This window comes from Pholcus phalangioides, unplaced genomic scaffold, assembly GCF_987345545.1.
Source record: "Pholcus phalangioides strain wild (caught in Gottingen) unplaced genomic scaffold, Ppha-v1.0 ptg000009l_1, whole genome shotgun sequence".
Classification (NCBI taxonomy): domain Eukaryota; kingdom Metazoa; phylum Arthropoda; class Arachnida; order Araneae; family Pholcidae; genus Pholcus; species Pholcus phalangioides.
In genome coordinates, this window is record NW_028301602.1 from 41,818,249 (window position 1) to 41,846,242 (window position 27,994).

Sequence of the window (27,994 nt, forward strand, 5' to 3'; positions counted from 1 at the left end):
TTGCATATCTATCTCTCACTAATAGAACTGAACATGGTAGTTTTAGAGCACTGTAAAATGCTTAAAGAGCCAACTGGACTGATTTTATGCTAGTATAAATTGGAAGGAGGAATAACTATAGGGGTAAAACTGGAGTGCCGTATGCACTTAAATATCAACAATACACTTTAAATTTTTAACAAAGACAAAAGAACATTATTTTTTTTATAACTACGATTTCTGTTGAGATTGCCTAACTCAAGAAGTTACCGAATACAGTTGTGTCACAAAGTTTAACACTAATTCATCGCCGAGCCAATCGATGTATAATTTTAAGACAGTATTCGCCATATAAAATCTATTTAGCAATCGTGCTCTAGAAAATTAGGAGGCGAATTGCGAAGCAGCTAAAGAGTATAGGATCAGTAGAGAAAAGAATAAGCCATTCTCTCAGAATTAAGGAAAAATTAATCACTTTACCCAGTTTCTCTCATTTTTGTCACACCAACGTCATTTCGTGCAGTGATAGGAAATTATACTGGGGCCTAATCCTAAGTTATACGAATACAAATACAAACACAAAAATTTGCCACAACAGGCAAATCGCCCATCTAGGTGGCTGAAAGAAGATGCCCATAAAAATATGTATGTCGAATACAACCAAAATACAGCAACCCAATATTAGTAATACTATATAATAACACTGCCAAAAAAAAAAGATTTATGGTTGTTTTAATCCAAGTATATGGAAAGCTTCTCGATTTATCCCATATGTTTATCGTGTGGTATCGTTCGTACGTTCGTTACGTTATCGTACGTATCGTTCGTACGTTCGTTACGTTATCGTACGCATCGTTCGTTGTTATTATTATTACGTGATAATCACGTTACTTCTTTTTAAACGTGCCCACTGTGATAGAAATCACAACCCCCCCCCCAGAGGTAAGCTATACCATTTATGAAGAACCCTTCAGAGGAAAAACTCCCTGCAGCACCACAACCTATAATTATCCCTTACTAAACCACTACTGTTGTCCCCCGTCGAAGCAATAGATTGACGATGTATTATAATAACTCATGGTCCAGCCTATCCATCCCATCGAGAATTTTAAACACTTCGATCATAACCCCCCCTCCACACACACACACACCTGCATTTCTCTAATATAAATTGAACCTAACCATTGATTCGACAAGGTACCGTAAAGGTCACGTAAAGCTTTTTGTCGGAGGGAGGGGGGCGGGTTGTTATAGGGAATCAAAGCGATAGGGAGAGGCCCCAGACGAGCTTGAATGTGATTGCTGAATGGGCTAACGATTCAAGCATGACTTTCAACGATGACACGTGCATGATGGTCACTTATTTTTGTTCGAGCAAATCACGTTTCACGTACGAGTTGAATGGTATTACTATGGAAAGAAAAAAATTCATCTCTACCTCTATCCCGGGGGGAGGGGACTTCGTATGCCGGACGAGTGCTCTAACCGCTAAGCTACAAAGGAGGTAGAAAATTGCTTCCTTGGAGCGTATATATGCTGAACGGCCGTTCAATGGACAGTCTGACACTCTAAAGCCGCGTTTTCCTAGGAGCAGGTTCTCTGATCCGCTGCAACGTCAATCGCCCAGCGCGACGCGCCGTCCGCTCCTACAGACAAAATTTTAAGCCGGGTTTTCCTAGGAGCAGGTTTTTTTTCATAAGCGGAGATTGACTTGGAAGTCTGGGGGGGGGGGGGGGGGGGCAAGGTCATTATTGTTGGGAGAGCACGATGATGATGATGTCAATTCATATGTACATATATACATTAGATCAGTCGACTCCACCGTCCGTCCCCCCACGCCCCCCCCCCCGTATCTCCGCCCATGGTCTTTTTTTTTTTTTGCGCCGCGTGAACCGAATAGGACCATTTCGCGTCGGCAGAAACATGTAATTTCATCACGCTATAGCCGAGTTTTCCTAGGAAAAGGTTTTCTACAGTGCGTGCAGCGTGAAATCACTGATTGGTTAAAAACCTGAACTTCACGTTTTTTAATCAGTCAGCGTTTTCACGCTGCACAAGGTGCAGGTCACCTGCACCTTGGAAAAGCTGGCTTATGTTTTCGGTTTTACAAACGTGGTGCGTCATCTATTCTGTCGTCTGTATAGGGAGACAGAAAATAATGGAAGGAAAACAAAACACAGCTAAAATGAAGAGAAGATGGTCGAAACGCACGACGCATTTGACTCCTCCAGGCATGGCCCCCACAAGGGGTGGGCTGGCAAAGCTCCAGCCTTGGGGCCCGGGACGATTTATTATTATTTTATTTTTTCACGCTATAAATCCATCATAAAGGGGCCCGCAAAAGATTCCAGACTAGGGGGCCTTACTCCAGGATGTGGGGGCCATGCCTCCAGAAGCAGTCGGTCAATCATGCCCACCCATAAACGTTGAACGCTGACGAGAAGCGTGTTACGCTTGGTAGGGGAGAACACAATCATACTTTCTTTCTTTCAAACCGAGCACAATTCAGATCTATTGCCATGGGCAATTTACAACCTAGTAAGTTGTGCCGGAAGTGTAAGAATGTGTACCTAGCAAGCTGAGTGCGTATCCAGTGTTGCGTCTGATTTGTCAGTGCTGCCATCTATATTTCAGAGGTGAAGTGTAATGAATATTTGAAATTTGTGTTGAATATTTGTACCGTTTGTAGCCCTGTTGCCCTCTCTGTAGTGAGACTCTCTCAGGCTTTTTAACGGGCGACATCGGCTCGCATTCGTGCCCGTACGTTGAAGTTGAAAACCGCAGAAAATAAACTTCAGCTGACCACCGCTGTAGCGCCGGTAGGGCTCGAGAACAGGACCTCGCGATGCGAGTGCGTCACTGTGACCACTCAACTGCCACAGTGGTAAACAGTCGCATTGTTTTTTCTATTCAGCATGACGGCGTGTCATGCTGGGCAATTTTCAAAAAACTGGATGTTGTGTGAAAATGCTGATTTTCTGGAAAGATTTCCTGGGATAGTTTTCTATCTCCTCTGTAGCTTAGTGGTTATACCAGTCGTCCGGCATAAGTGTAGTGCCGAGATGTTTTTCCAGAAAAAACCACTATCTTTCCAAGAAATCAGCATCTTTACACACGCCACTGCGGTGGTCGAGTGGTCATAATGACGGACTCGCACAGTGAGATCCCAGGTTCGAGCCCTGCGGCGGATTGAAATTGATTTTCTGTGGTGCGAGACGCGCGCCATTGCACGCTGATCACCCCGTTAAAAAAAGGTCGTCACAAAGAGCGACAAACGACATAAATATTCAACCATTACACTTCTGAAATATAGATGGCAGCACTGAAAGCATTTTCATACAATTTTCAGTATGTTTATGCACACTGAGCTATAAGTAAAGCTCAATAAAGTTTACTTATAGCTCAGTGGTTTTGCATAAACAAGTGGAGAGCGACATCATGTCAAATATAAGTTTAGTTTCGTTAAGAAGCAAAAGGTTTCTTCTTAACGTTTAGTTTCGTTTAAAAATAAAAGTGAAAAAAAAACGGCACAAAAATAATTGCAGGAAGCAAATAGCCTTCATTTTCTAGTCTTTAACAAATTTTTTAATGATTTCTGTAATAATCAGCAAGTATGCTGAATCAGAATTTTTTTTTTGAGATGCCGTTGCCAATTTTTTTGTTACAATGTCCCATACGGAAATTCAATTCCCTAGCGCTTCTCGATAAATATGGTCAGTGTACTGATACAGGTATGTCTAATAAAATACGGGTTGTATTATGGTCACGAAATGTATTTTGATTGTCTAAACAGGAAATAGCGTAAGTGTGTATAAAACTCTGTATAACCTAGTTGGAGATAAACTAACATTACGCTGAAAACCATTTCCACTACGCTCGTATTACTACTGTGATTTTTATTTCATCATCAAAGAGATCAGTTGCTGACCCTTGAAACCACAGGCAACGTATAAACTTCTCCGATTGTTAAAAATTCGAGAATAATTTCCCCAGAATTAGCAAATATTTAGGTATAACATTACAAATACTGTCATTATTCATTGATTTCGTTTTTTTCCTTATTTATTCAGTCTTTTAAGCTGTGTCAACATAAGGCTCTTTTCATCCTATAAGAGCTGTGCATGCTTGAATCTTATGCGTGTGTTTACTTTAGTGAATGTATTTTTCAGTTAAGAAAAGAGAGAGAGAGAACTATGAATGCAACTTCTGTGAATACAACTTGCCAAGCATTCACGAGATTTTCCTTTTCAAAGTAACGGTAAGTCACTCTCATAGCGTGTATCAGTGATGGTAACTCGTGGGAAATTTCCCATATTCGTGAGAAAAATTGGTCCACATGGGAAATTTCCTGGCGTTTGTGGGAAATTTTGAGGTCATCAAACAAAAAGAATTTTTGTTGAAAAAAATATATAAATGCAAAACAAATGGACTACATATTTCCACCGATGGATGGCAGCACAAAGAATGTGTGGGGGGGAATTTAGACACAAAAGGGAAATTTTGCTTGACGAGGAGGTTACCATCACTGCCGTGCATGCTCGCGACCCATGACCAAAACCTAATTTTATCAAAATGAACTATATAAGCGGCAACTGGGGGGGAAGCAGGCCGGTCTAGTGCCCTGGGCGCTGTGCCAGAAGGGGCCCTTTAACTGCTTTCTCTACATGCAAGGGGCGCCAAAATTCTGGGTGACAAAGTTGCGGCACATTTAAAGATGCCTCAAGGGACTCATGGCACATTTATATCTGGAAATGTGATCATTTAAGGCATGAGCCCCCTTAAGGCCATTTAACACTAAAACGGCCGGAGCAGTCATTTTGAGGGTTTTTGATTTTGAAAACGTTATAATCTTGGTAGTATTTGACATAAACACTCCATGTTTGGTGACTTTTTTTCATTATTTCTTCACTTGTCTCTGTGTACAAAAAATTGAAGACATTGAAGGTTTTGTTCGGGAGATATCAGCATTTATACCTAGAATGGCCAAAAACAGTTATTTTGACTGTTATATGTAAATTTTATGTTTTCGCCTTGTAGAGGGGCATTGGTGTATACTTTTGCTTATAGGTTTATTCCTATCATTCCCTGATGGCACATACAATATAACATATATTCACGAGTAACATACCAATAAGAAAAATGAAATAATGCAATTTGTTTTGCATCGTGTTACTGGGCAATCTAAAGAGTCTATTCACAGGAACATTATGTATCCACAGCCGCTGTGGTGGTCAAGTGGTCATAGTGACGGACTCACGTCACGAGGTCCCAGGTTCGAACCCCACTGTTGCCGCAGTGGTGGTTGACTGAAGTTGGTTTTCTGTGGTTCCCAACTTCAAGGTGCAAATGCGAGCCAATCTCCCCTTTAAAAAGTCTCGCCACAGAGAGCAACAGACCTACAAGTGTAATTCAATCATAACACTTCACTTCAGAAATATAGATGGCAGCACTGAAAAATCAAACACAACACTGCATATGCCCTCAGACTGTTAGGTACACACACACAGTTACACTTCAGGCACAATTTACTAGGTAATGAACCGCCTGTAGATGGTGATAGACCTGAGTTGTGCTCAGTTATGAAAGAAAGTATGTATCCACAATAAAAACCCTATATGTTATTCAGCTATATCGTTTGTTATCAAAGTTTTGGAAACTTTTTTTCTGATCATTCACCTGGCAAGCTCAGTTTTTGTTTTAGTCATTTCGTAACTCTTCATGCCACCATCTGCTTTCCTAGGAAACAGGTTCATTCACAGTGTGTAGAAATGGTTCTTAGAAAAAGGATGTATTAGGAGAAAATAGTCAAAAAACAAATTGCAAAAGTTGGTTTTTGTTGAAATGTGCAAAATATTTATAGACTTTAGTCTATAAATATATTAATTAGAATTATATATAATATGGGTAATTACATTAACAAACATATTAACTTAATTACTAGAAGTTTGAATGATTTTTCAGAAATTCCATTGTTTTTAATATTATTTAAATAAAAAAAACATTTTTTTTTTTAAAAACTGTTTTTTAACCAACCCTGCTTCTGACTGACCTAGTGCATGTTTACGATCACTTGAAGGACCCACAGCATATCTACAAATCATTTGAGTGATCTGCGGCAAACAGTTCTGGAACACTTAAGAGACATCCCCTACATCACAAATCACCCTCAACATATTTTCAGATTACTTGAGTGATCTGTGGCAACGAAACGCATTTCAATGAAAGGCATTCATTGAAAATACTTCAACTTGAAAATTTCAAATGCATAATAAGAAGCTTGAAATTATCGTCACTCGAAAGCTTGTGTGCTGTGAACAAGTTGAAGCCAAGAACTAGTGTCTAATTATACTGTGCAATATTTCTTAGGAGCTGAGATTCTCCCCACCCCTAAAGAAAAAACATTACGAAATAGTCTTTTTTTTTTTTTTTTTACGTTTCTCAGAAGGTAGGTCGTCTTTCCTTATTGGTATGAAATAACTGAATGTGTTCATGATATGATTTACTTTAATCTCTTATATGTTCCATTTTTTGTTATTCTAGGGGCATCTTTTCCAATTATGGCTCACTAAGTAGCTGTTAGAAGCGAGCTTCCCTTTTCAAGGGGACGCTGAATGTTCCACTTATTTGACTCCGAAATAACTTTTGCAGCCTCTCCTCCAATGTAAACTGAAGCCGTGAGAAATAGGTGAAGAAGTAATTGTTGCATATTGTAACGTGGGCAGTATTGTCAGTACCTCTTGTAGAGGCCTGTTATATAACCATGTAATGTGATCCTATACGTTTATGCTAGACATTTTTTCCAAACTGGTTGGCCGAATGTGAACAGTGTGCTTTTGTGAAAATGAATTCAACTAGCAAAAATCAACAATTCCCCGAGAAGGAATGTACTCCAAAGTGTCACTCGTGTTGCCATGCTGAATTACTTCTCAGTTGTGTGACCAAAGGAACTGCAGCAGAAATAAGATCTTATTGCAAGTAAGTTCTGTCATCCTGGCTGTTGTTTTCAACAGATCACTTAAAAGTTAGTGTTCATGTAAAATTGCACCAACTGAGAAAGTAAGTATCGGTGTGTGTGTTATATAAAAATAATTCCCACCTTACCTGAATAATTGAAAATAGTGTTTCGGTGCATTTCAATACATTTGCCATCATGTTTTGCCATGTTCCTCTTGACATGTCGAAGCGATCTGGTGTTTATAAGTTAGACGATAAATGTGATGTTCCCCTCATCTTTCCTAATGTGTGTTTAAATTGCTTTATGTGCAGTTTACTTAAAAACCAATGCCATCTTAGTGTATGGGCTGCCTAGGGGTCTCTGATAATCTATAGAAGATAATTAGAGGTGCCTAGGCCCACAACATCAATTATGTATACTTCCAAGGGGCTTTGGTGCATTGGTCGACCCAGTGTAGCCCCCTGTAAATATACTTGAACAACACTTGTGTTACATGTTGCCCTTGAGCGATTTCCTAATCTCTCCTAAATTCTTAATGGGATAATATATTGTAATAATTTTTATTAGGCAAGCAATGAAAGATGCCCCGGAGGATCTGCTGACTGTCCATACTTATACTGTTAAATATTTCTTTCACAACAGCAGTCAGAAACCCAACACTGTAGTCCAATCATCCATTTGTGAGTGACTCGTTGAAAAGGACAAAGGACAGCCCTTCTTCCTTGTATTCATAATGTTTTAAACCTTTTCTTCCCTTATTTCAGAAGTCTCAACTTCCTTGCCCCTTTTTCCATGCCAAGCAACATGACCAATAGCATATGCAAGATTTCCTCAAAGTAGAGAGAACACTTCCCCTCCCTCAGGATGAAGTGTGGGTTTGTTTTTTCATTCCAAAAAAACACTATAATTTTGGTTTGGGTGGAGGGTCTCTTCCCTCCTTGATGATGCCAGTGAACATCATTGTATACCTATCTGGTTACCTTTATGAACTAACATAAGAATTTAAACTGCACATCAATGTGAGAAGTGTACAATTTCAAATTTAACAAACTAAAGGTTGGAATATTGGATTGTTTATTCATCTGGTAAGGAGTGTGGGAAAAACTTGTGTTTAAATGTAGGGATATTTATAATATTTAACTCTAGCTATGGTATGCATGTACATTAAGACTTACGTAATGCTTTTCTGTTCGGTACAGTTTTAAATTGAATATCTTTAAAGCCTAGAGGTACACAGGCCATATCATTCTTATGGGAATGGGTATCTATGAGGGAAGATGTCGGTATAATACCACATAGTAGCTTTATATATAATATGTAATTGAGAGTAGTATGTATATAAATCACTATTTTATTATTGCACATTTTGTTAATTCGTTGGTTCTCTTCGCATAGCTGGTTGTGTTACAACTTTGCAACAGTAACAAACAAATTTGGCAAAAACATCTTACACGCTGCATCATCCACTGATAAATGGCAAATAGTCAACTGGCTTTTGGAATGTTGTCATTCTGATGTAAGTGTTAAAGACCTGGAATCTGGTTGGACAGCTCTGCACAGAAGCTTCTTCTATGGACAACTAGCTTGTGCTAGAGTGCTTCTCAATGTAAGACATAGTAAATATTATGCCTTTGTCAAAAATGTTTTCTTTCAGCTTTTGCAATATCTTTGCTAGGATATTTTCAGTTTTATTGCTGATAAAAAAAAAATACCATAAAAAATTGATTTCCATGTTTAGAGAGCAGAGTTGGTATTTTTTGACCAACAAAAACTGTCAAAAACCTTAAATATTGCTTTTCAATATGAAAATTCCCATTGGAAATAAGCACTCTAATTGCATGTAATGTTCAAAGTGACTGTTATACAAAGAATAAATATTTAATGATTGTAAATTAATTTTCTACTCTACTACTACCACCAACTATACTTTGGACAATTTTTTTGTCTATCCCAAAACAATCCCCCCATTTTTTTTCTTATAAAATATACAATTTGAACAAAGCATAGTATAAACACTGAAGGAAAAACTGGAATGATTTGACATTCTTTGATTCAAAATGATTCTTGTGCTTCCAAAATTTCTTCAACTGCTTATATACAGTATATGCATTGATATAAACCATCTGCTGTACTCTTTATACAACAGATAAGTGTTTAAAAAAGTTTATTACATCTTATATGTAATGTTGATTACATATATTATGTATTAATTATTAAATTATCTAATCACTGATACTTAAAACGATACTCTTATTGTGCATAACATTGAAATATATCTAGCGATCAAAATACTAAATTGTAGGACTAAAATGTCATTTTATTTGGCAATGCTAGCTTGTATATGATGCTTAAGAAACTCCTGTCAAATCTAGTCAAATTTCCTTAGATCCTTAGTCAAATTTTAGTTATTCTTACTTTTTGCACTATGATATGGTATATGTCAAATCTAGTCAAATTTCCTTAGATCCTTAGTCAAATTTTAGTTATTCTTACTTTTTGCACTATGATATGGTATATTTACTAGCATTTATTATACAATGATTTTCCAATTGAATCTGTGTATTTTTAAACGTGCAAAACAAATGCGTTGGGTATCAAGTCCTGTCATCTCTGCTTTGGTTGAAAATACTCTTTAAAACTCTGACTATACAACCTGAGCTAAGAAATTTTTAGGGGAAAATAAATGAGTTTAATTTGTGTATTAACGGATGCTGCATGAGAGTTTTATATCAACTAAAATTTTGGGTAGATCAGAAAATTTAAAAATATCAAAATAGATATTTTTCTCAGTAATTATATTTAATTCAAAATATAAAACACTTTATTCTATATAAAAGTAGGTTTTTTGTTATTTGACATATCTATCAGGTTAAAAAAAACTATTTGACAACATTGACAATAAGTTTTTGACTGTTCTAATACTGATTTAGTTTCTGATGTCAAAAACCTAACCCTGATGCGCTATCATACATATTTTGAATAAGCAGCTCTGTTCTGCTTAGCAAATCGAACACAGGTAATGAGTAGCTTAGATAATTCATAAAATTATGTTTTATATGTTCTAGATTCTTATGTTGAAAAATTCAAAATTGCAAATTGTAATTAATATTTGGTTTTAATTATTGCAATAAATTAATGTTTAAAAATAAAACATTGTTATATGCACAAAACAAAATAAAGAAGTAAGTTTTTCATCATGTTATATACCTATTGTGTTCAAAACGTTATCAAATTCATTTAGGTTTATGACAGTTTAAACCAGTTTTTGACACTTGTCTTGTCAAAATTCCAACCCTGTTGGACAGTAGAGCATCAAACACCCAAACTGTGAATTATCAGAATCACTGAGACAGAATAATTATGTAACAGCCACATTGATTATGTACTTTACTGTGCTATTAAAAACAAATTATAGCTTTGATTTGACCAGAGTCTTAATTAGTCAAGGGCCGTTATCCCACGTTATCTCAGGTAATGAGATACTTGGTTGGCCTTTGAAAATGTTAAAAATAAGTATTTCTCAATAAAAACATAATTTCAATACATAGTCCTAAACTTCACATATTTATACTTATCTGTTGGCAGAAACCAAGATTGGGGTTTTGGACAGGACTCATGGATTTTATCTCTCTCCAAAACATTTTAGGAGAACAACTTCCGTAGAGTAACATGGGTAGACTAAACATTCAAAAGTCGTTTTCTACGTTCTAGAAATTTACACATTCATGTTTCTGGTAAAGATGGATGATATTAAAATAGCTTCAAGTATACAGCCTTTATTTCTTAATCTATTTCTATATTTCCTTACATCCATTCAGCGGATAGATGTGCAAAATAAATAGAATAAATCAATATTATATAGTTACCAACACTATATTTGCTATGAATGAATACTATTTGAAAATATTCTATTAAAATTTGGTTAATCAATTAAATTTTTTTTGATTAACCAGTTAAAAATTTTAATTGATTCCCAGGCCTTATTTTATGTCATATTTGGTCACTTAAAGACGACAACATTCAACAGGTTTGTGATAGTTAAAACTTTTTAATTGGTAGAAATAAAGTTTTAGAATACTCATTAAGAGAAAATCTACTGGGTTCTATGCTGTGCCATGCCTTGGCCTCTTGAGGTTTTGAACAGTAAAACCTGTGTCTTGTCCAAAATTTCAACCCTACTCAAAGTAGTGTGATGTCTACTCAAAATATGACATGAAAAGCAGTAGTTTCTCCTTCAGTTATGTAGAGACTACTAAAAAAATTTATTTGCAGGTAAAAAAATTGTTTTATGATATTAATGTTTCAAAGAAACCACAAGCAGATAAACAAAGTCTATCTTTAAAAGCAGTCAGAAAATATTAAAATGAAGTGTGATTTGCTTTTTGCAGAAGGTGTTTAGTTAGCCCCTGTCAAGTTGTTGATTTGAAGCTGATGAAATCTGCTTGATAAATTAATGTCAGTTATATAACTTTAAAGGAACTGTTTTCACAATTTTTTACTTGGTTATAGATATTATCTACTTTGATTTTCATTTTGCATGTATGGTTTTTGAAGCAGATTTTTGGAGAGCCAGGATTTTGGAGATTTTTCCAAAACCTTGCCAATGCTGGCAGAAACTAATTTCAGGCTGTTTCACAGTTAAAAATAAAGATAAAATGAAATAATCCTTTAGGACTACTGTTTTTGAACCACTAATCCACCTTGTCTATGTTCCTTTGCGAAACTTGTAATGAATTGGTACATGTTGGAATGTTTGTGTTGTGAACCTAAGGTAAAGTTTGTTTCTGTGTAATGCTTGTTATATATAGTGCTGCCATCAACTTTTCTGTGTTCCTTTGGGACTGAGGACAATTAAGTACATAAATACTTTATAGTTTAGAAAATACAAGTTGAGATCAATTACCATATTGATTACTCTATCAATTATTTATTTAACAAAAATATGCCCCAGGTCCCAATCACTTCAGATAATTAAATGATTCATGGTGTATTTCCTATTCATTATTCCAAGTATAGAATTCAGGCACATATCACATTATATATCATATAACTTCGAACGGGAAGAAGATTTCCAGAGTAGATTAACATCCAGGACTTGAATTGTATTTTTTACAGGGCTAAAGAAAATGCTAGTGAATTTTCGACAAATTATAGACAAATTCCAAAAACTTTGTCTGCTGCATATCTTTCAGTATATTGCGTGATCGTTATATTATAAAACTGCTGTACTATTCAGTTGATTGGTGAGTCTGCTACCCTGTATGCTGCTCACCAAACTTCTCACAACTTTCTTTGCACATCTTTATTTTCCGAACAGTAAAGAATTTAAACTTCCATAATGTAACAACACTGTTCAGGGTGGAAACACCATTTTCACATACTCTCGCATGTGTTTTTTTGACCCTACTATTTAACTCAGTTCCCTACGCTAATTAATCCACTCACATTACACATTTCAGTGTTGCATATGGCGGTTTTTCAAAGTTTCTGGTGCTTATTTTACTGGAATGAGGATTTTTTAAATTCCTACTAGAGATTTTTTTTTTGGACACCCTGCACATGCAATTAGATTACTTGCATGGCCCAAGGTAATGGTCCTAATTGCCTCTGCCTATGTACACTCCTACTAGAATTAATGATAGCTATTTATCATAGATATAAAACAAATCATGTTACAGTATTTAGAATATACAATACTTTCCTTCTGTTTGGGTATTTATTCATGCCCCTAAAACAGAACGTTTTGCAATTTTTTTTTCTGCAAAAAAGTCTTTCCTCGGCTAACTAAAAATGTTCTGCAATAATAGTATTTTCTCCACAGAAGAGTTATTTTTTCCTTTTCTTATTATTCTTCTCAAGATTGTTCTGCAGAAGTACTGATTATTCTGTGATGTACATCAGAATTTTTGGTATATTATGTTTGGGGATTTACGCTTCCATCAAGTTATTTTTGAATATGCTTTGTGTATTTCACATCAACTAATTTTTTTTATATTCAACATTGGTTTTTACTCAACAGCATGGTGCGAATCTTAAAGTGGCTGACCATGAGGGTCTAACACCATTGGATCTGATAACTGAAGACAGATTGCCATATATTGAATATAACTCCAGTTGTGAGTTTCTCATTCTTTTATTTTTCTATTTACATGCAATTGTACATGAATGTTGGCTTCTTTCTTTCACTCAGCTATAAATAAAACAATAAGTGTATCTTATACCAAGGCTGGACAAATCGCAAATAAATTCTAGATGCTAGAACAATCTTATAGGTACTAAAAAAGTTTTTACCCAAAGAAAAAGGTCCAAATTAATGCTTCTTTTGACTTTTTCAGGGAATAAGCTCTCTTTTATGCTACTTCAACAAACACCAACTCTGGCCATATCGCTATATGCCATTAATGACCATTTACTGCCATTAATGACATGGGTTGAAAACGAAGGCACTGTCTATCAGTAGTTGTCTCAAGCTCGTTAGGGAAAATATCTTATCCTCAGGTTTGAACCTGGGCCTGGGACAGCAACCTTTATGGTGGTAGACAAGCATCTTACCACTCTGGCATAAACCCCCTCCCCCCCTTTCATGCTGGCAGATATATTGCTATAAATTCCAAAAATGTTGTGCTCATCTCAGCCTGCAATTTGATAGCTACACAAATAAAATTTTAGGTGCCAATATCAACATTGTAGTGGCCATGGCGACTAGGATTTGTCCAGCCCCGTTTTATACCCAGTTGTAGACGGATTCGTTCACAACCCCAGACTAATATTGTAACATCCCTTAATGGGGTTACATGCCCAGTTCGAATTATCCAGTTAAAGGCAGACAACAAGCAGGAAACAAACAAACAAGTTGTTTTGTATCACTTCAAAAGGCTTTATTACAATAACGGTTATTTTACACTAACTTAGACTTCGTTCATTAAAACAATTTTTTTGCGTTAAAGTCAATTATTCGAACATCAATTTTAATTATAAAAAAGCGTGGATCTCACCGTAGAAGTCCATGTCCATTTAGCCGGACATTACCTTTCCTCTCGCAGACCAAGAGACGCAAGTGCACCAGATACCATAGCGATGTAGATCCGTTCATGTCATTGGAACCAACCGAAGAACAGTGTCCCAAGTTTCAGAACAAGTCATCAGCAACCAGTTTCCAAGTAGACCTTTCAGTAATCATCGATGACAGTTCATCGGAGTCCAGCCAGTTGAACGTCGAAGATAGAGGTACTGGACGTTTCTATAGCGTTAGACCAGAAGTTTCATCACGAACCAGACCATTCAAGGTTTCATCTGCCAGAGGGCAACTAGTCACTGATTGAACTGCAAGACTCTTTAATTGGGTATTTAGCTTTTATAAAAACATCTTCACCAGACCCGCCGGGAACAAGAATGGTAGTTATTTAGATCATATTATATTAAAATTTCATGACCGAAATCAAGAACAAGCTACTCAAGTAGCCAAAGTAAGAGGTGAATACTTGAATGAACGAATGAATGCGATTAGTGAGATCGAGAGACACGCTTTTATACATTGTAAACCGGCTTTAACTTTAGGACCATTCGTCCACCGGCAACACTCCATCTCTCGATAAAAATTCAATAATTCACAAAAATAATTTGCATACGATCGCATGCCGGCAATATCACAATCGGCCTCGATCGCTGCCATACGACCACCGCCGCCGATGAAAAACAAGTAAACATTTATGCGATGCTGACTTCGGACTTTCACTCGGGGGGGGGGGGGCCCATGGATCCGTTACAATATGTAATTAACAATTTCTGTTACCTCCAAGTGAAACGGGATAATTTCCCATTTGGTACCTTAGACATAGTTGCCTCATGCATTTTTATGTTCTTTCAAGAGTTGAACGTCAGCTTGAAGAGTCATTTTAAATCAATGAGAGAGCTTTTTTAACTCAATCGCCCATTGTTCCTTTATTTACCTCTTTTTTTAAATGGTATAAACATAATGAGATTGCATTCAATGAACTTTTTCCCCCCTGCATCTCTCAAAGCTACTGCTGTCTGATTTGCGCAGTTTATTATTGAAAATAAATATCATAAATGTTAAAAAGTGACTTTATTTTAAATTTATAAATTGCAATTTCATATTTCTCAGATCCACAACATGTATATGTTTGGGGTTCCAATGTTAACTATAACTTAGGATTAGGAAATGATCAGGGCAAGCCATTTCCTGAACTTGTTGAATTTTTTCACAAGAAAAACCTGTCAATAAAACAAGTAAGTTTTGTGTTATTAGTATGAAATATTATTAATATTTTTTAATTATTAATGTTAATATTAATTTTCACATTTTTTCAGCACATTTTATAGTAGCTTGATAATCTAATTCACTCAGTGTTGTGCACGCACTAAGTAAATAAAGCAGTATTTTATTTATATTTGAAGATCATGCAGAACTCAGTTTATCAACATCATCACCAACTTTTGTGGACAACCTTTTTAGTCTGTGAACTGATTACTGCAAGATGATTATTGTTCACAGAGCATTTGTGTTCTATTAGTTGACACTTTTAACATACACATTTCACACAGGCCGGAGGTTGTGCACTCCTGCTTTCGGGGGAATCACTTGTTTGGGTTATCAAAACTAATTAGAAATAATATTGCTATAAAACTGTAATTAGCTGTAATAAACTGTTTAGCTGTAAAGCAGTGAAAAACTATAATGTCATCATGCCTTTCAAATGTATACTTTATTGTAATCAATTGGGATAATAGATCTTTATATTGATCCATATTGGATCATCTGGAAATTTCGATTTCTAATATTCACTTGCTCAAATTATATTAATTTTTCGAGATTTTGCTGTTATAATTTTTCAGCAACGCCAAAAAATATTAGTAAATCTACATATTGATAATGATTCTTTTTAATAGGTTGTTATGTGCAAATTTCATACCGTTTTCTTGCTGAGTGATGGAAGGCTTTACACGTGTGGCCATGCCCATGGTGGTCGTCTGGGGCGAGGAACTGAATTCATTGGATTAACACCGTCATCTGTGCAGGGTTTGGGTGCAGTAAAATGTTTAGAGGTAGCAGCTGGTCAAGATCATCTCCTATTGCTCATGGATGGAGGACAGGTCAGTAAACTTTTGTGAGCAATAATGCTAATACGATCAGAAATCATGTGTCTAGACAGATGTTCTCAAACTTATTAGCCCTCCATCCTTATTAGCCCTCTTGCTAGGGGGGTCATTAGGGGTCATTTAAGTATTACGTCAGCAATGATTAAGTATTACGTCAGTTTCGGGTTTGCTGACTTTTAATGACGGGGGTAAATGATGCTTTTGTCATCAACCGCCCTTTAAAAATATGTAAAATATTCTTAATGGTATCTTTACTGATTGTGTCAAAAACGAGAAAAAGCTTTCCCTAGTTAGCACCTGAACTGATATTCCTCTTATTGATAAATCCTCCATGGAGCCACTTTAGTGATCTCTAAATGTTCTACGAATCCTTCAAGTGATCTGAAAATATGTTGTCACTTAAGTGATCTAAATATTCCACAGACCGCTTAATTGGTCTGGAACTGTGCCATGGGTCACTCAAGTGATCTGCAAATGTGTCGCGGGTCACTTAAATGATTAGTGAATGACCCATTTGCCTACTTGAGTGATATGAAAATGTGCTACGGATTGCTTAAATGTTGTGGAATTGTGCCATGGGTCACTTAAACTATCTGTAAGTGTGCCGGTTAATTCATTTTTACAAAATTAGGTTTAAGGTGGTAGAGGCCACATTTGGGTTGCGGAAGATGGATTTAACATACATGCTTTAGAGGGTGGGTCGCACTGACTTTTGCTGACGGAGGAGGGGGTCAAAGGGAGGGGGGTCTTCAACTAAAAATCTGCTGACTGCCTGCCCCCTTATCTTTAAGTAAACCCATAACTAATACATATATTGTTCTGGGTACTCTTATAAGAGAGACGTACTGTCAGATCAGACAAGGCCCAGGCTCTGTCCCTTTGGTGATATTAGCTCTTTACCCATGGGGGTTGAGCCATTCTGAAAGCTTCATTTCTCTCCACCTGGAATTGAGGAAGAGATACTGGAACAATAGATCTTTTTCTCTCCTTTAACTTCTTACTTTAGCTCATAGTTTCCTAAACTTTGTTTTATCACCCTGTTTTTTAAAAAAAATTTCTCATCTCCCAAGCCAACCCATAGCCTCTGTACCTCCCTAGTGGAACATTCCATTGAACATTCCTACTTTGAAAAACACAGCTCTAGCCTATATGGAGAGGTGGGGGGGAAGCACCACCCCAGAAAACCCTTAGATTGCATGTCTTCCTTCTCCTTTTGCACAGCCCTTGCTTTTAGGGAAAGACACAGATCATGTTTTTATATAATCGTACTCTTATATAGAGACAACCTTGAAAAAAAGATAAACACAACATTAATGTCAATATAATCTTGCTTTCCTTCTGGTAAGAAGGAAATGGTTTTCCTTACATCCTGTCAGGAATATATAAATAATAATTTAATCATTTTTTTACCGATTTTTGCAATTTTAAAGTAGCTTATTGTTTAACTTGTGTCTTAGTTGATATGCATGTAAAATTTGTGCATATTGGTAGAGGATTGTAGATTTTTTTTAAGAAAACATGCAAATGCAATGTGACAATTAGAAATTTATATAAATAGCCATTAGTGTTCATATCAATCATATATGTGATGGTTTTAATATTCTGGTATAATCTAACAGCAATAGTTTTAAAATAATATGATAAAAGTATAGATTAATTAATTATGTATACACTGATATAACACTTGTTATAAAATATTTCAGATCTGGACTTGTGGGCTCAATATTTATCACCAGCTAGGCCATAATCCTCCTCCTGAGCAACTGCTGACGCCAAAACCCATTTCATTGAAGTTTCTAAAAGGCAAAGAAATAGTTGGTGTGTGTGCTGCTCGATATCATTCTGTGTTTTACACAAAGGATTCTGTATACACATTTGGTCTGAATGCTGGTCAATTAGGTGAGGAAAATTTCCTGAATGAAATTATTTTTTGAAATGCCAGTTATAACTGTACGTATTCCTAAATTGTATATTTTCTGGAAACAAAAATTTAATTTTTATTAGTTGCGTATCAAATATGTGTATAATAAACTTTGAAGAGGTAGTTCAATCAATAAAAAATATATGAACAAATGACAAAATGATCAAGGATCAAATAGCAGTTTTCTGATTTTTACTTAGCGGCTAACCAGAAAATTTGTTGAATAAAAATTAATCTCTCTACCATTTGATTATTGTTACTTGGGTTTTTATAAACTTTTAGCATTCCAGTAACAATTGAACTTTATAACCTGAATTTTCAAATATTTTTAACTAATTTTAGTCTTTAGCATGTAGCATTTTTTATAAATTGATTGAATTTCTACAACTTGAAGTGGCATCAATGTATCAGAATCACTTCAATCCTCTGGAGCAACTTGGTATTAAAGAAAAATCTGTGCTCATTGTCACTCTTTTTCTTTCAAAGCCTTTTATGAAGAAAAACACCAAGTTGTGTAGTAAAATTGTACTTCATTTTCAATGGGGGAAATACATATTAATCTCTCAAAATGAGCATTCATCATTGGTTTGTGTAAGTTCGGAAATGTTTCTTTTGACCATTGCAATTTCATTTAGAACTTTTTTCTGTGTCAGGTCATCCAAAAGGTGAAAGGACGATTATTATACCTCATCAAGTGTCTGGTGTCTATGCTGCAGACTGCAGGATCAGTCATGTGGTTGCAAGTGATGGCGCCACTGTTTGTGCCACCAACCGTGGGGATGTTTATGTTTTACATGAATACCAGCATAGGAAGATTGCGTCAAAGTAATTTATCATGTCATTAATACATTTTTTAAGTATAATTTTTCTTTTGTTTTCAAAATGCTGTTGTACTTTTTCCTAAAGAAATGGTTTTTGTTAAAAGAGGAAAATGTTATTCATGCAAAATAGTTATATATTGCATTTAGTACTTCTGGGTCTTTACTCCTTGGTGTTTTCTTTACTCAAAGAGTTTCATAATTTTGATTCTCACAATTCCTCTGCAAATTTTTCATGCAGTATAAAACTGTCGTAAACATCTTTTGTAAACTCTATTATTAATGACTGATAGAATGGAACAATGTGAGCTAAGTTTGAAAATGAATTTTACAGTGTTACTTAGAAGCACTTGTTACCAGATTTGTCTGTTCCCAACACATTTTGCTGAAATAGATTATTATGGCTGAGTATAAAGACGTTTAGACTGCACTACCAAAGTTTTTATCTGATGGCTTGACACATCAGCCAATTAAACAGAAGCATTCAAGTTCAAGAAAAGGAGGCAGAAAAATAAAAACTGCTCAATTTTTAGAAATCAATGTTTGCTTATGATGGGCATTTTAGAAAGAGTATGAATGTGATTTAGAGATTTTTAATTTTCAAAAATTTTATGACCAAAAAAAATCAGTAAATATATCTGTATGCCAGAGGTAAAGTGACTATGTGCATTATCGTCAATATAGGATAACACTATTAATTTGCATTACTTTAGTTACACTACACATAGGTATAGGAAACGAAATGCTATTTCAATAAATAACAGACATTCAGTTTATAAAACAAGTGAGCTCCATTGAAAGCCAGCTAAAAAAAAATCTTTAAAAGGCTCTTAGGTAAAATTTCCCTTTTGGCATGTGTTGCCCTTTACCTCCAACATACCATAATAAATTTGAGAGGCCTGGGCAAGTAGCCCCTGTTGCCCATATAGAAATCGGGCCCTACTTTCAAGCTAATTCATTAAAATTCAGACAAATCAACTGAACAATCTCGTATTTAAATTTAAAGTAATGTTTTGATAATTTTATTGGTAATCAGTGGAAAAAGTGACAATAAAATCAGTAGCATGTGCAATTTTATGTTACACAAAAGCTTGATATATATTATTGATCATTTTATATTGACAGCTCTTACTTTTAATGTTGGCAGATATGATATTGGATGGATTAAAAGAGAGTGATAATTTCTTTACTTAGACAGTTGGGAATCTGTATGTTATCTGTTGTGGGTGGACATCTTGATTCAAGTTGTGATGCTGCATGTATTAGAGAAGGCGGAGGCCTGGAATTGAGGGTCCTTATTCTCATGCAATCAGGCAAAGTAAGTTATCATAAATCAGTTAATCAAAATGCTGCTGCATTTTGAAAAATTTGTCTCAAAGTTTTACATCACTGGAAGTTTTGTATGGAAATATACAGCATGTTCTGTAAGTCCTAACTTGACTTTTATGTCATCAACTATTTGTCGTAAAGGAATGGTTCCAGTTTCAAAAAAGCTGAAAATGTGTTTAAAAGCATTGTGTATCAATTTTGAGAGTGAAAATACAGTATGTCACAGAATAAAAGATATAAATTTTTATATTGACACCCTGTCCTAGAAAACCCAATAAGAAAGTTGTTCCCTTGTCTCCTCTTGCAGCCAACAAAAAAAAAGTTCCACATTTATAAGTTCAATATTCGTTGTGACATTTGAGTTAAAAAATCTTGACAAAAGTTGCCAGAGAACAGCATTAATAAGAGAAAGAAGCATTGTCTGTTAGTTTATGCTGTTTTTTCCCAACTTTCCTCTGATTTTTAAATTCTAATGTCTTAGTGAATATTACACTTAGAAACATGGAACTTTTTCCGTTGGCCTCAGGAGAGGCAGGGTAACAACTTTCTTATTGGAAGTTTGAGGGGGAAAACATAAAAATTTTGATTTTTTTTTTTTTTTTTTTTGTTGCACATTATATTTTCACTCTCATAACTGATACAGATTTATTTTTGAACACATTTTAAGCATTTTTTAAATTGGAACCATTCCTTTATGACAAACTGTTAATGAGATAAAGGCTGAGTTTCGTTACACAGGGTGTCCTGTCATATCTTGAAATTGCAGAGTTACAAAAAAGAAATAGATCCTTTCAGAATTTTTATGATTTTGTTCTTTTATATATATAAAGTTTTCTGGTTGAAAACTGCTGCTGTAGGTAGTTACAGATGGAAATGGGACACAAACTATGAATAGTTATTGTTATTGTGAGAGTTTATTTTAAAAACAAGAATTTTGGTTTTTAAAACAAATTTTAAAATTAATATTATTAGGTGAGTGTTTTAACAGAGAACGGTGAATATCATGCACTCAAATTGCATATGATGCAAATTTATATATATTTTTCTTTTTTTTTATGAAATAATTTTAAAAGTTAATTTCAATCTAAGCTCATTTGATCATTTTTGTCCCACCATGGTCATTTTCTGCACACAAGGCGTAATTAGACCGGGACCTACTATTTATTGCCGATTCTGAATGGCAGGCTTGTTTTTTAAACTCATCGAGGGGTTGTTGCGCTAACCCCTCGACTCTCCACGGTAGTAATTTTTTGCTGCAATCATGTCATCGGTTTTGTTGTATCCCTGTGTGAGGAAATTTTTCTGAAAAGGTCGAACTCGGTACTTGGTCGAACTTCTCTAAACATCTTTTGGTATTTCAGGCAAGCATCTTATCGACTTGAGCTACCACACCCCATTTGTAAGCCTTTTAAATATGGAAGAAGAAAGAATATAAATACCCAGATTAATTTAATGGGGAAACTTTGAGTATAATGTTAATTTTTTCATAGTCAATTTTAGGAAACCTAGAATGTTTTTTATAATAGCACTTGATTGGTTTTTTTCTTCTTTTGCATATTAAGCTTGCTTTCTTTTATAAGCAGTTAATTTTCATTTTTTTTTTTTTTATTTACAGCTCTATTTTTGGAAGCAAACTAACCCTTACTTGAAAAGATGTCTATTCACATCAACCATTCAACCTATCATATCAAATATCCACCTTAATCACTATACGTTGTCTGCCATTACACATAATAACAAAGCTTTATCAGGAACTATACAACCCTCACTCAGAGAGAAAAAAAATTCTTTTTCACAAATATCATCTCCAACACCACCAAAGCAGCAAAATACATCAATGAATGCTTTCATAGACAGAGATGACTGTTATTTTATTCGAGCTAAAAGACTTCCGTTTGTGCATCGAGCTACCGCAATAACTAGTGATACGAAAGGAAGAAATTTTGCTGTGTTACAGGCATCTCCCAAAATTGGGTAAATCACTGTTTTCTTAGTGTAAATTTTATGAACAACTTACTCATAAATAATTATTTTTAAACATTTATATTTTAACATAAAAATATTTTTCATAATTGATTCAAATAAAAATGCTTCTTTGAAACATTTGCTTATGAATTGGAGGAATTTTATTGTGGTTGGAACTAATCATGATATATATATATATATATACATACATAATATTGTCTTATATTCACCAAAGGCTCATTGAACTGCCTGTTGTGTCAGAATCTCAGATGCAGAAGCAATTTTCAACTCTATTTGAAGAAACCTCCATTAATGATGCATTTCATGATGTTATAATCAAGGTACATCATCATTGTCTGTTATTAGGTTGTAATTACCTTATTCCCATATGTAACTGTATTACTCTGCATTACCACTATGATACAAAAACTTGGATACATGTTTTATCTATCAGAGCGTAGTTTTCTCTTGTTGTGCCAGAAGCGCAATGTTCAATAAGAATTGCAAAATATAAATGCAAAAGACCAATATCAATTTACAATACAGGGTGCATAGCAAACGGAGTGAAAGTACTGGAGAACCGTTGATCTTACCGGTATGCTTCCAATTAGAAAGTTTCCAAATGATGTGTAGTATTCAGATACGTCATTCATGTTTCAAGGAGTTGTGTAGTTATTAAAATAAAAACATCATTTTTTTGTATATTCCCATGCACCACAAAACCCAGTTACAAAGTTGCTGCTCTGCCTCTCCTAATGCCAACAAAAAAAAAACCATGTTTCTCAGTGCAATATTCACTGAAATATTCGAACTAAAAAAACGAAAGTCTGGGAAAAAACTGCTCTAAATGCGGAAAAACCATTTTACCTGCATTTAACACACTTGTTTTTTCCCTTAAATTTTCTTTGTTTTTCAAATTTGAATATCGCAATAAATATTGTACTTAAAAACATGGAATTTTTTTTGTTGGCATCAGGAGAGACCGCGCAACTTCCTAATTGGGTTTCTGAGCATAAGATGTCCGTATAAAAAGTTAGTTTTTATTTTAATAACTGTACAACCCATTTAAATGTGAATGATATATCTGAGTACTACATGTTATTTGGAAATTTTCTAATTGGAAGTATACTTCTACAATCAATGGTTCGTCAGTAAAATGCCACACCTCTGTTTGCTATGCACCATGCACCATGTATAAAGTAAGTAAATAAGAGCGAAAAAATAATAAAGTAATGACTTTATTTGTGGTCTCAAATATATTTACACATGCAAAACAATGTAAGTAAACCCAAGATATAATTAAAGCAACAGCTAGACATGTTTCTGTATAATATCGAGTTCCCTTTTCAGTAGCCAACAATAATAAAAATATAGCAAAAAATGTGATTTTTTTTTTTTTTTTTTTGGAAGGACCCATATAGAGTAAGTAGTATATCTCAGGTGTATCAATTTAGGCAGGTTCTACTGTATGTACAATAATTTCATTCTCATCACTATATTCAGTGTTACAGATGTGATCACTATATTCAGTGTTACAGAGGTGTCAAATTTAACAAGCTTTGTTTGTATTAGTTTCATACAAAATGACAGATTTCAGAATGAAATTCCTACAGAGTTACTGTTTGAATCATCACAATTGTATCTGGATTTATGAACACATCCAATACTCTTGGATTTTTAGAATTCATAGAAATGTGTCTGAATGAAGAAAAATTAAACCTTAGGCTCTTTTGACATTGTGAGTTATAATTTCAGGGGGTCTGTCAAGGCTGGAGAACAGAGAAAGACTTGGTTATAAAATTTGCTTATTTTAATATGATATCTAAAGTATTAAAATTTAAATTCTTTTTTTCCCCCCTCACTTTAAGCAGTTATTTTTTATCTATTGAGGTGGTTTTTTTTATTGTAAATTTATCTTAATGTTTGAAATATTTTATGCAGATCGGTTACAAGGAGTATCCTGCTCATAAATATATTTTGGCATCCAGAAGTGAATATTTTCTTAAACAATTCCAACACACTGAAGACAAAGAACTGGTCACTCACACCCTCGATAACATAGTGCCAGAAGCTTTCGAACAGGTCTTGAGATTTTTGTATAAAAATACTTGTGACTTTCTACATGAGGGCTATGAAGTCAAGTGGAGTAGAGGAGTGGAAAAAATTGCGGAAAAAAAAGCCAAAAATAATGCTGCAGAGGTATTTAGTTCCTCGTTACCAAAGTTTTTATGGTGCAATTCATTTATTCTGTATCTATCTCTATGTATGTATTCTCAATGTATATTCTGTAGGAAATCGAGACTCTAAATTAGGGGCCTTCAACCCGTTGCCCGCCGTCGCTATTTTGGTGGCCCGCCAAAACATTTCTATCGATTGACACAATATCATTCAAAAATAGGGTAAAACGAAGATTTCAACAAAAAAACGTCACCCAGCTTCATATAGACTTATAACAAGGACAGGCTGATCAGTGTACAGTATTTCGCTTCTGAATAAAGCTTTTAACGTAAAAGAAACCACACCATACACTTCTTCACTATAAATTCGAGTTCATCCCACTCTCCTTGAGTGGGAGAAAGCAGAAATGACGGTGACATTACAGCAGGATATATGTTCTAATTTTTATGCATTTAGTGGACCTTTTTAATTTATTTTTGGGTGTGGGCACAAAAAGTAATGTTATGCCATGCTCATTCTAGGATGTTGTTCTTGAAATAGTTCCATTTGTTGTCTTGAAGCCTAAAACATTTCAGGTAACATCAAGCTGATTCAATAGTAAATCACCAATATAGTTTCATTCTCATTACCGAAAGAATAAAGAAAAAGTAACATCAGCCAATTTATGATTTCTCTGTAACACGTTATATCCTATATTCTGTGTAGTCGTAACCGTATAAAATTTATTCATTCCTAGATTTTGGACACCAATATGAACTTGTATGGCCATTTCTAGATATGTTAATTGCCACTTTAGAAATTTACATTCTTGGCGATTTGTTTAATTTTTTTTAATATTAGTGGCACCAATGGTACTAATGCCATTAATCTAAGCAAATGTTTAAAATGTGTCTTGCCTTTTCAAAGTCATTTCCTTAAATATTTTCCAAAATAACTGATTATCCACATTTCAAGGTTTTTGCGAAGAAATGTTTGTGTCCCCCCTCCCCCAAGCTTTGACCAATTTTTATTTTTTTGCAATTTGTTAAAATTGATCTTGCACTAGAAATTTGTTTTTTTTTTTTATCTCGCCTAAGCTTTCGTATTTTTTTATGAATAGGAGAAATTGTCGAAAAGTGTCACTAAAAAAAACAAAGGAAAAAAGAGTAAAGACAAAGGTCATGACCCTGTTGATTGTGTCCAAGAAATAAGTAGACGGTTTGGTCTTCAGGCTCTCACTAAAATGCAAGTGAAATTTTTTTCATGTTCATTATATAACCATTTATAACTTTTTTAATTGATATAAAGATCCTTGAAAACTATATACAACCTTGAAGATTTTCATTTCAGCATGTGTTTTGTGATTTATATCTGATGAAAGGTTGAGTCACAATCAGTTTGAATAATCATCGTCTCTTAAAATCTAATGCATTCTGTGATATATTGAGTTAGGAATTGTGAGTATATTGATAATTGGGAAAGTGTCTTTCAGTGTTTCTACTGTGTTATTTATTTGTAGAATGAAATTCTTGTTATTTTATTATTTTTAAATTTTACTAGCAGGCTTCGAAATCCAATCATCCTATCCAATAATCTTTCCAAAAAATACTCTGTGTAAACAACATTATATAAGTATTGTGAAGATTTAAAAAAATATATTGAGTGTTACATTGATGTGAATTTTGTTGGTCCTGTGTAACTTTTTTTCAAATGAAAACACTGCTGATTAGCAACTCAAATGTCCATTTATAGGCCAAACGTGATAAAAATTAGTTGTGGAAGAAAACAAATTTGTATTTATAGTCTGTCGTTCAAGTCGGTTTCTTGCTGCTTGGATAAAATTTGATCCTTATCAATCAAACAGATCCAGTCATTAGAATTTCGCATGATAACATTTTATATTAACACATATAAATGAATCGCTAAGTGTAAAAAGGGGTCATGTCACATTTTTTCAATTTTTATGTTTTGATGGATTCGTGTAATAGAGATGCCAATGCATCGTTTTATGGTAAAATGAATCAAGTCTAGCCTCTAGACGCTGAGAAAAAAAAAGTCCAGGACATGGCCCCTTTTTACATTTATGTTCTCAAGACCGCTAACAGGTGGCAGCAGGGTTTTTCTGTTGAGTTACCTTCATAAGAAAGTTTTCTTCATTTACATTGTTTTTGTTTTGTTATGCGTAATATTTAATATTATGCATAATGCATTTTGGGGAATTGGAAGAGAGCAGTAAAAGAACTGTTATTTGTATGAATCCCCAGCTGATGATCTGAGTTTTCCAAATCTGTGTTGTTGAGTAGCAACAAGTCTCATCTTATTTGTAGAAAGTTTCCTTCAATAACCTCATGAATGAGCATTACAGACTTGACTAGAAAAAGCATATTGCATTAACTCTAAATCATAGTGATCTACCGTTATGCCTACTGAGTATTTAAATTTCCACAAACTTTAAAATTTTACTTTTTTTTCTTCATTGTTTAGTTTACAACATGTCGAAATTGTGAAGGGAAAAATTCATGTTAGTTGTAAAGATCAACTTCCCAAATTACGATTTGACAGACAAAGGCTGTAAGTATTGTCAAGTTTCAAATTGTACATTATCTGTATGCAAATTGCTTACAACCTTGTTGAAAGTTATAATGGAGAAAGCTTTTAATCTAGTTAGATTTCTTATATGTATATTTTTTTTATATGGCTTCATCAAACTTTAAACATTAAAATCAGATAAAACAAACTTTCTTCAATTGAAAGGTTTTTGTAATTTTTACCCCAACTAGAAGTTATTAACCTTCAAGCTGCTCCCATCACAGATAGATTGATTAGAGGAAAAGAGGGAAATTTTTCTCTTGCACATAGAGTGGGGTATATCACTGACTATTTGTGCAGTTTTAGGGTTGACATTATCTTTTATATATATATCAAAAGAAACTAGGTTTATTCAAAAAGTATTGATCATAATTTTTCGTACTTGAACCAATGATACTTAAAACAGCATGATTTGGTGTGCATATGTAGGCGATCCCAGCATGGATGCTTGAATTTTTTACCTGCTGGCAGACTGCCAATGAATGAGGAAGTGTAAATGATCGCTGTCGCATTTTCATTTTTGACAAAATGGCAGAAAAAAAAAACAAACAGTGCTACTGCATTAAATTTTGTATGAAGCTTGATTTACAAGCGGAAACAATCTGCAAGATTCAACTGACTGTCTGATATGTAGAAATGTGCACCATGCCAATAAGGGAGTGAGTACTACCACTTAGAGATGGCCTCACATCAATGAAGAGTGAAGCACGTTTTAGCGGGCTCTCAACATCCATAAATGAGATTGTTATTGACCAAGTAAGGACTCCTGTAATGCAGGATCATTGAATCACAATCAGAAAACTTGCAGGTGAGGCAAGCATTAGAATTGGATCCTTTCATTTCATTTTAACTCACATTTTGGTCTTCAGGAGATGCAATGTTAAAGTCATGCTGTCCATCTTTGACTCCAGGGGCATGGTTCAGAGACTAACGAGGAGGGGGCCAAGCTAACCAAAAATTATGAAAAAAATTAATATATCAAAAGTACATTTTATATGCTATTTTAACCAATTTGTCAATTTAAATGCTTTTTGAAGGGTAGTAACTCAAAATTTCTCTCAGGAAGGAAATTTTTGTCCTTCCCCTGTGCTTCTTCCAAAGGTCTATCCTGCTTGCACCCCTGGCATGGTTCATCGCAAGTGCATACCACACTTCACAACT

The 27,994-nt window shown here is 34.7% G+C and overlaps 1 protein-coding gene across 3 annotated transcripts in view; it reads left to right on the forward strand.

The window, feature by feature from the left end:
• The first annotated feature begins 3,822 nt into the window (after positions 1–3,822).
• The window catches only part of LOC149083089 (inhibitor of Bruton tyrosine kinase), a 40,302-nt gene continuing 16,130 nt past the window's right edge, over positions 3,823–27,994 (forward strand). Inside the window, exons 1-15 of one of the 3 annotated variants that reach the window (XM_089236222.1) lie at positions 3,823–3,989; positions 4,149–4,237; positions 6,520–6,954; positions 8,330–8,540; positions 12,954–13,050; positions 15,060–15,184; positions 15,845–16,048; positions 17,758–17,953; positions 18,629–18,800; positions 19,988–20,111; positions 21,738–22,096; positions 22,323–22,428; positions 24,029–24,286; positions 25,365–25,489; positions 26,729–26,815. In XM_089236222.1, coding sequence (XP_089092348.1) covers positions 6,821–6,954; positions 8,330–8,540; positions 12,954–13,050; positions 15,060–15,184; positions 15,845–16,048; positions 17,758–17,953; positions 18,629–18,800; positions 19,988–20,111; positions 21,738–22,096; positions 22,323–22,428; positions 24,029–24,286; positions 25,365–25,489; positions 26,729–26,815 — 2,198 coding nt within the window. In that variant the 5' untranslated portion in view covers positions 3,823–3,989; positions 4,149–4,237; positions 6,520–6,820. Of the gene's footprint in view, positions 3,990–4,014; positions 4,238–6,519; positions 6,955–8,329; positions 8,541–12,953; positions 13,051–15,059; positions 15,185–15,844; positions 16,049–17,757; positions 17,954–18,628; positions 18,801–19,987; positions 20,112–21,737; positions 22,097–22,322; positions 22,429–24,028; positions 24,287–25,364; positions 25,490–26,728; positions 26,816–27,994 lie in introns of those variants that run through there. The other 2 variants (XM_089236224.1, XM_089236223.1) reach the window with 2 other exon arrangements.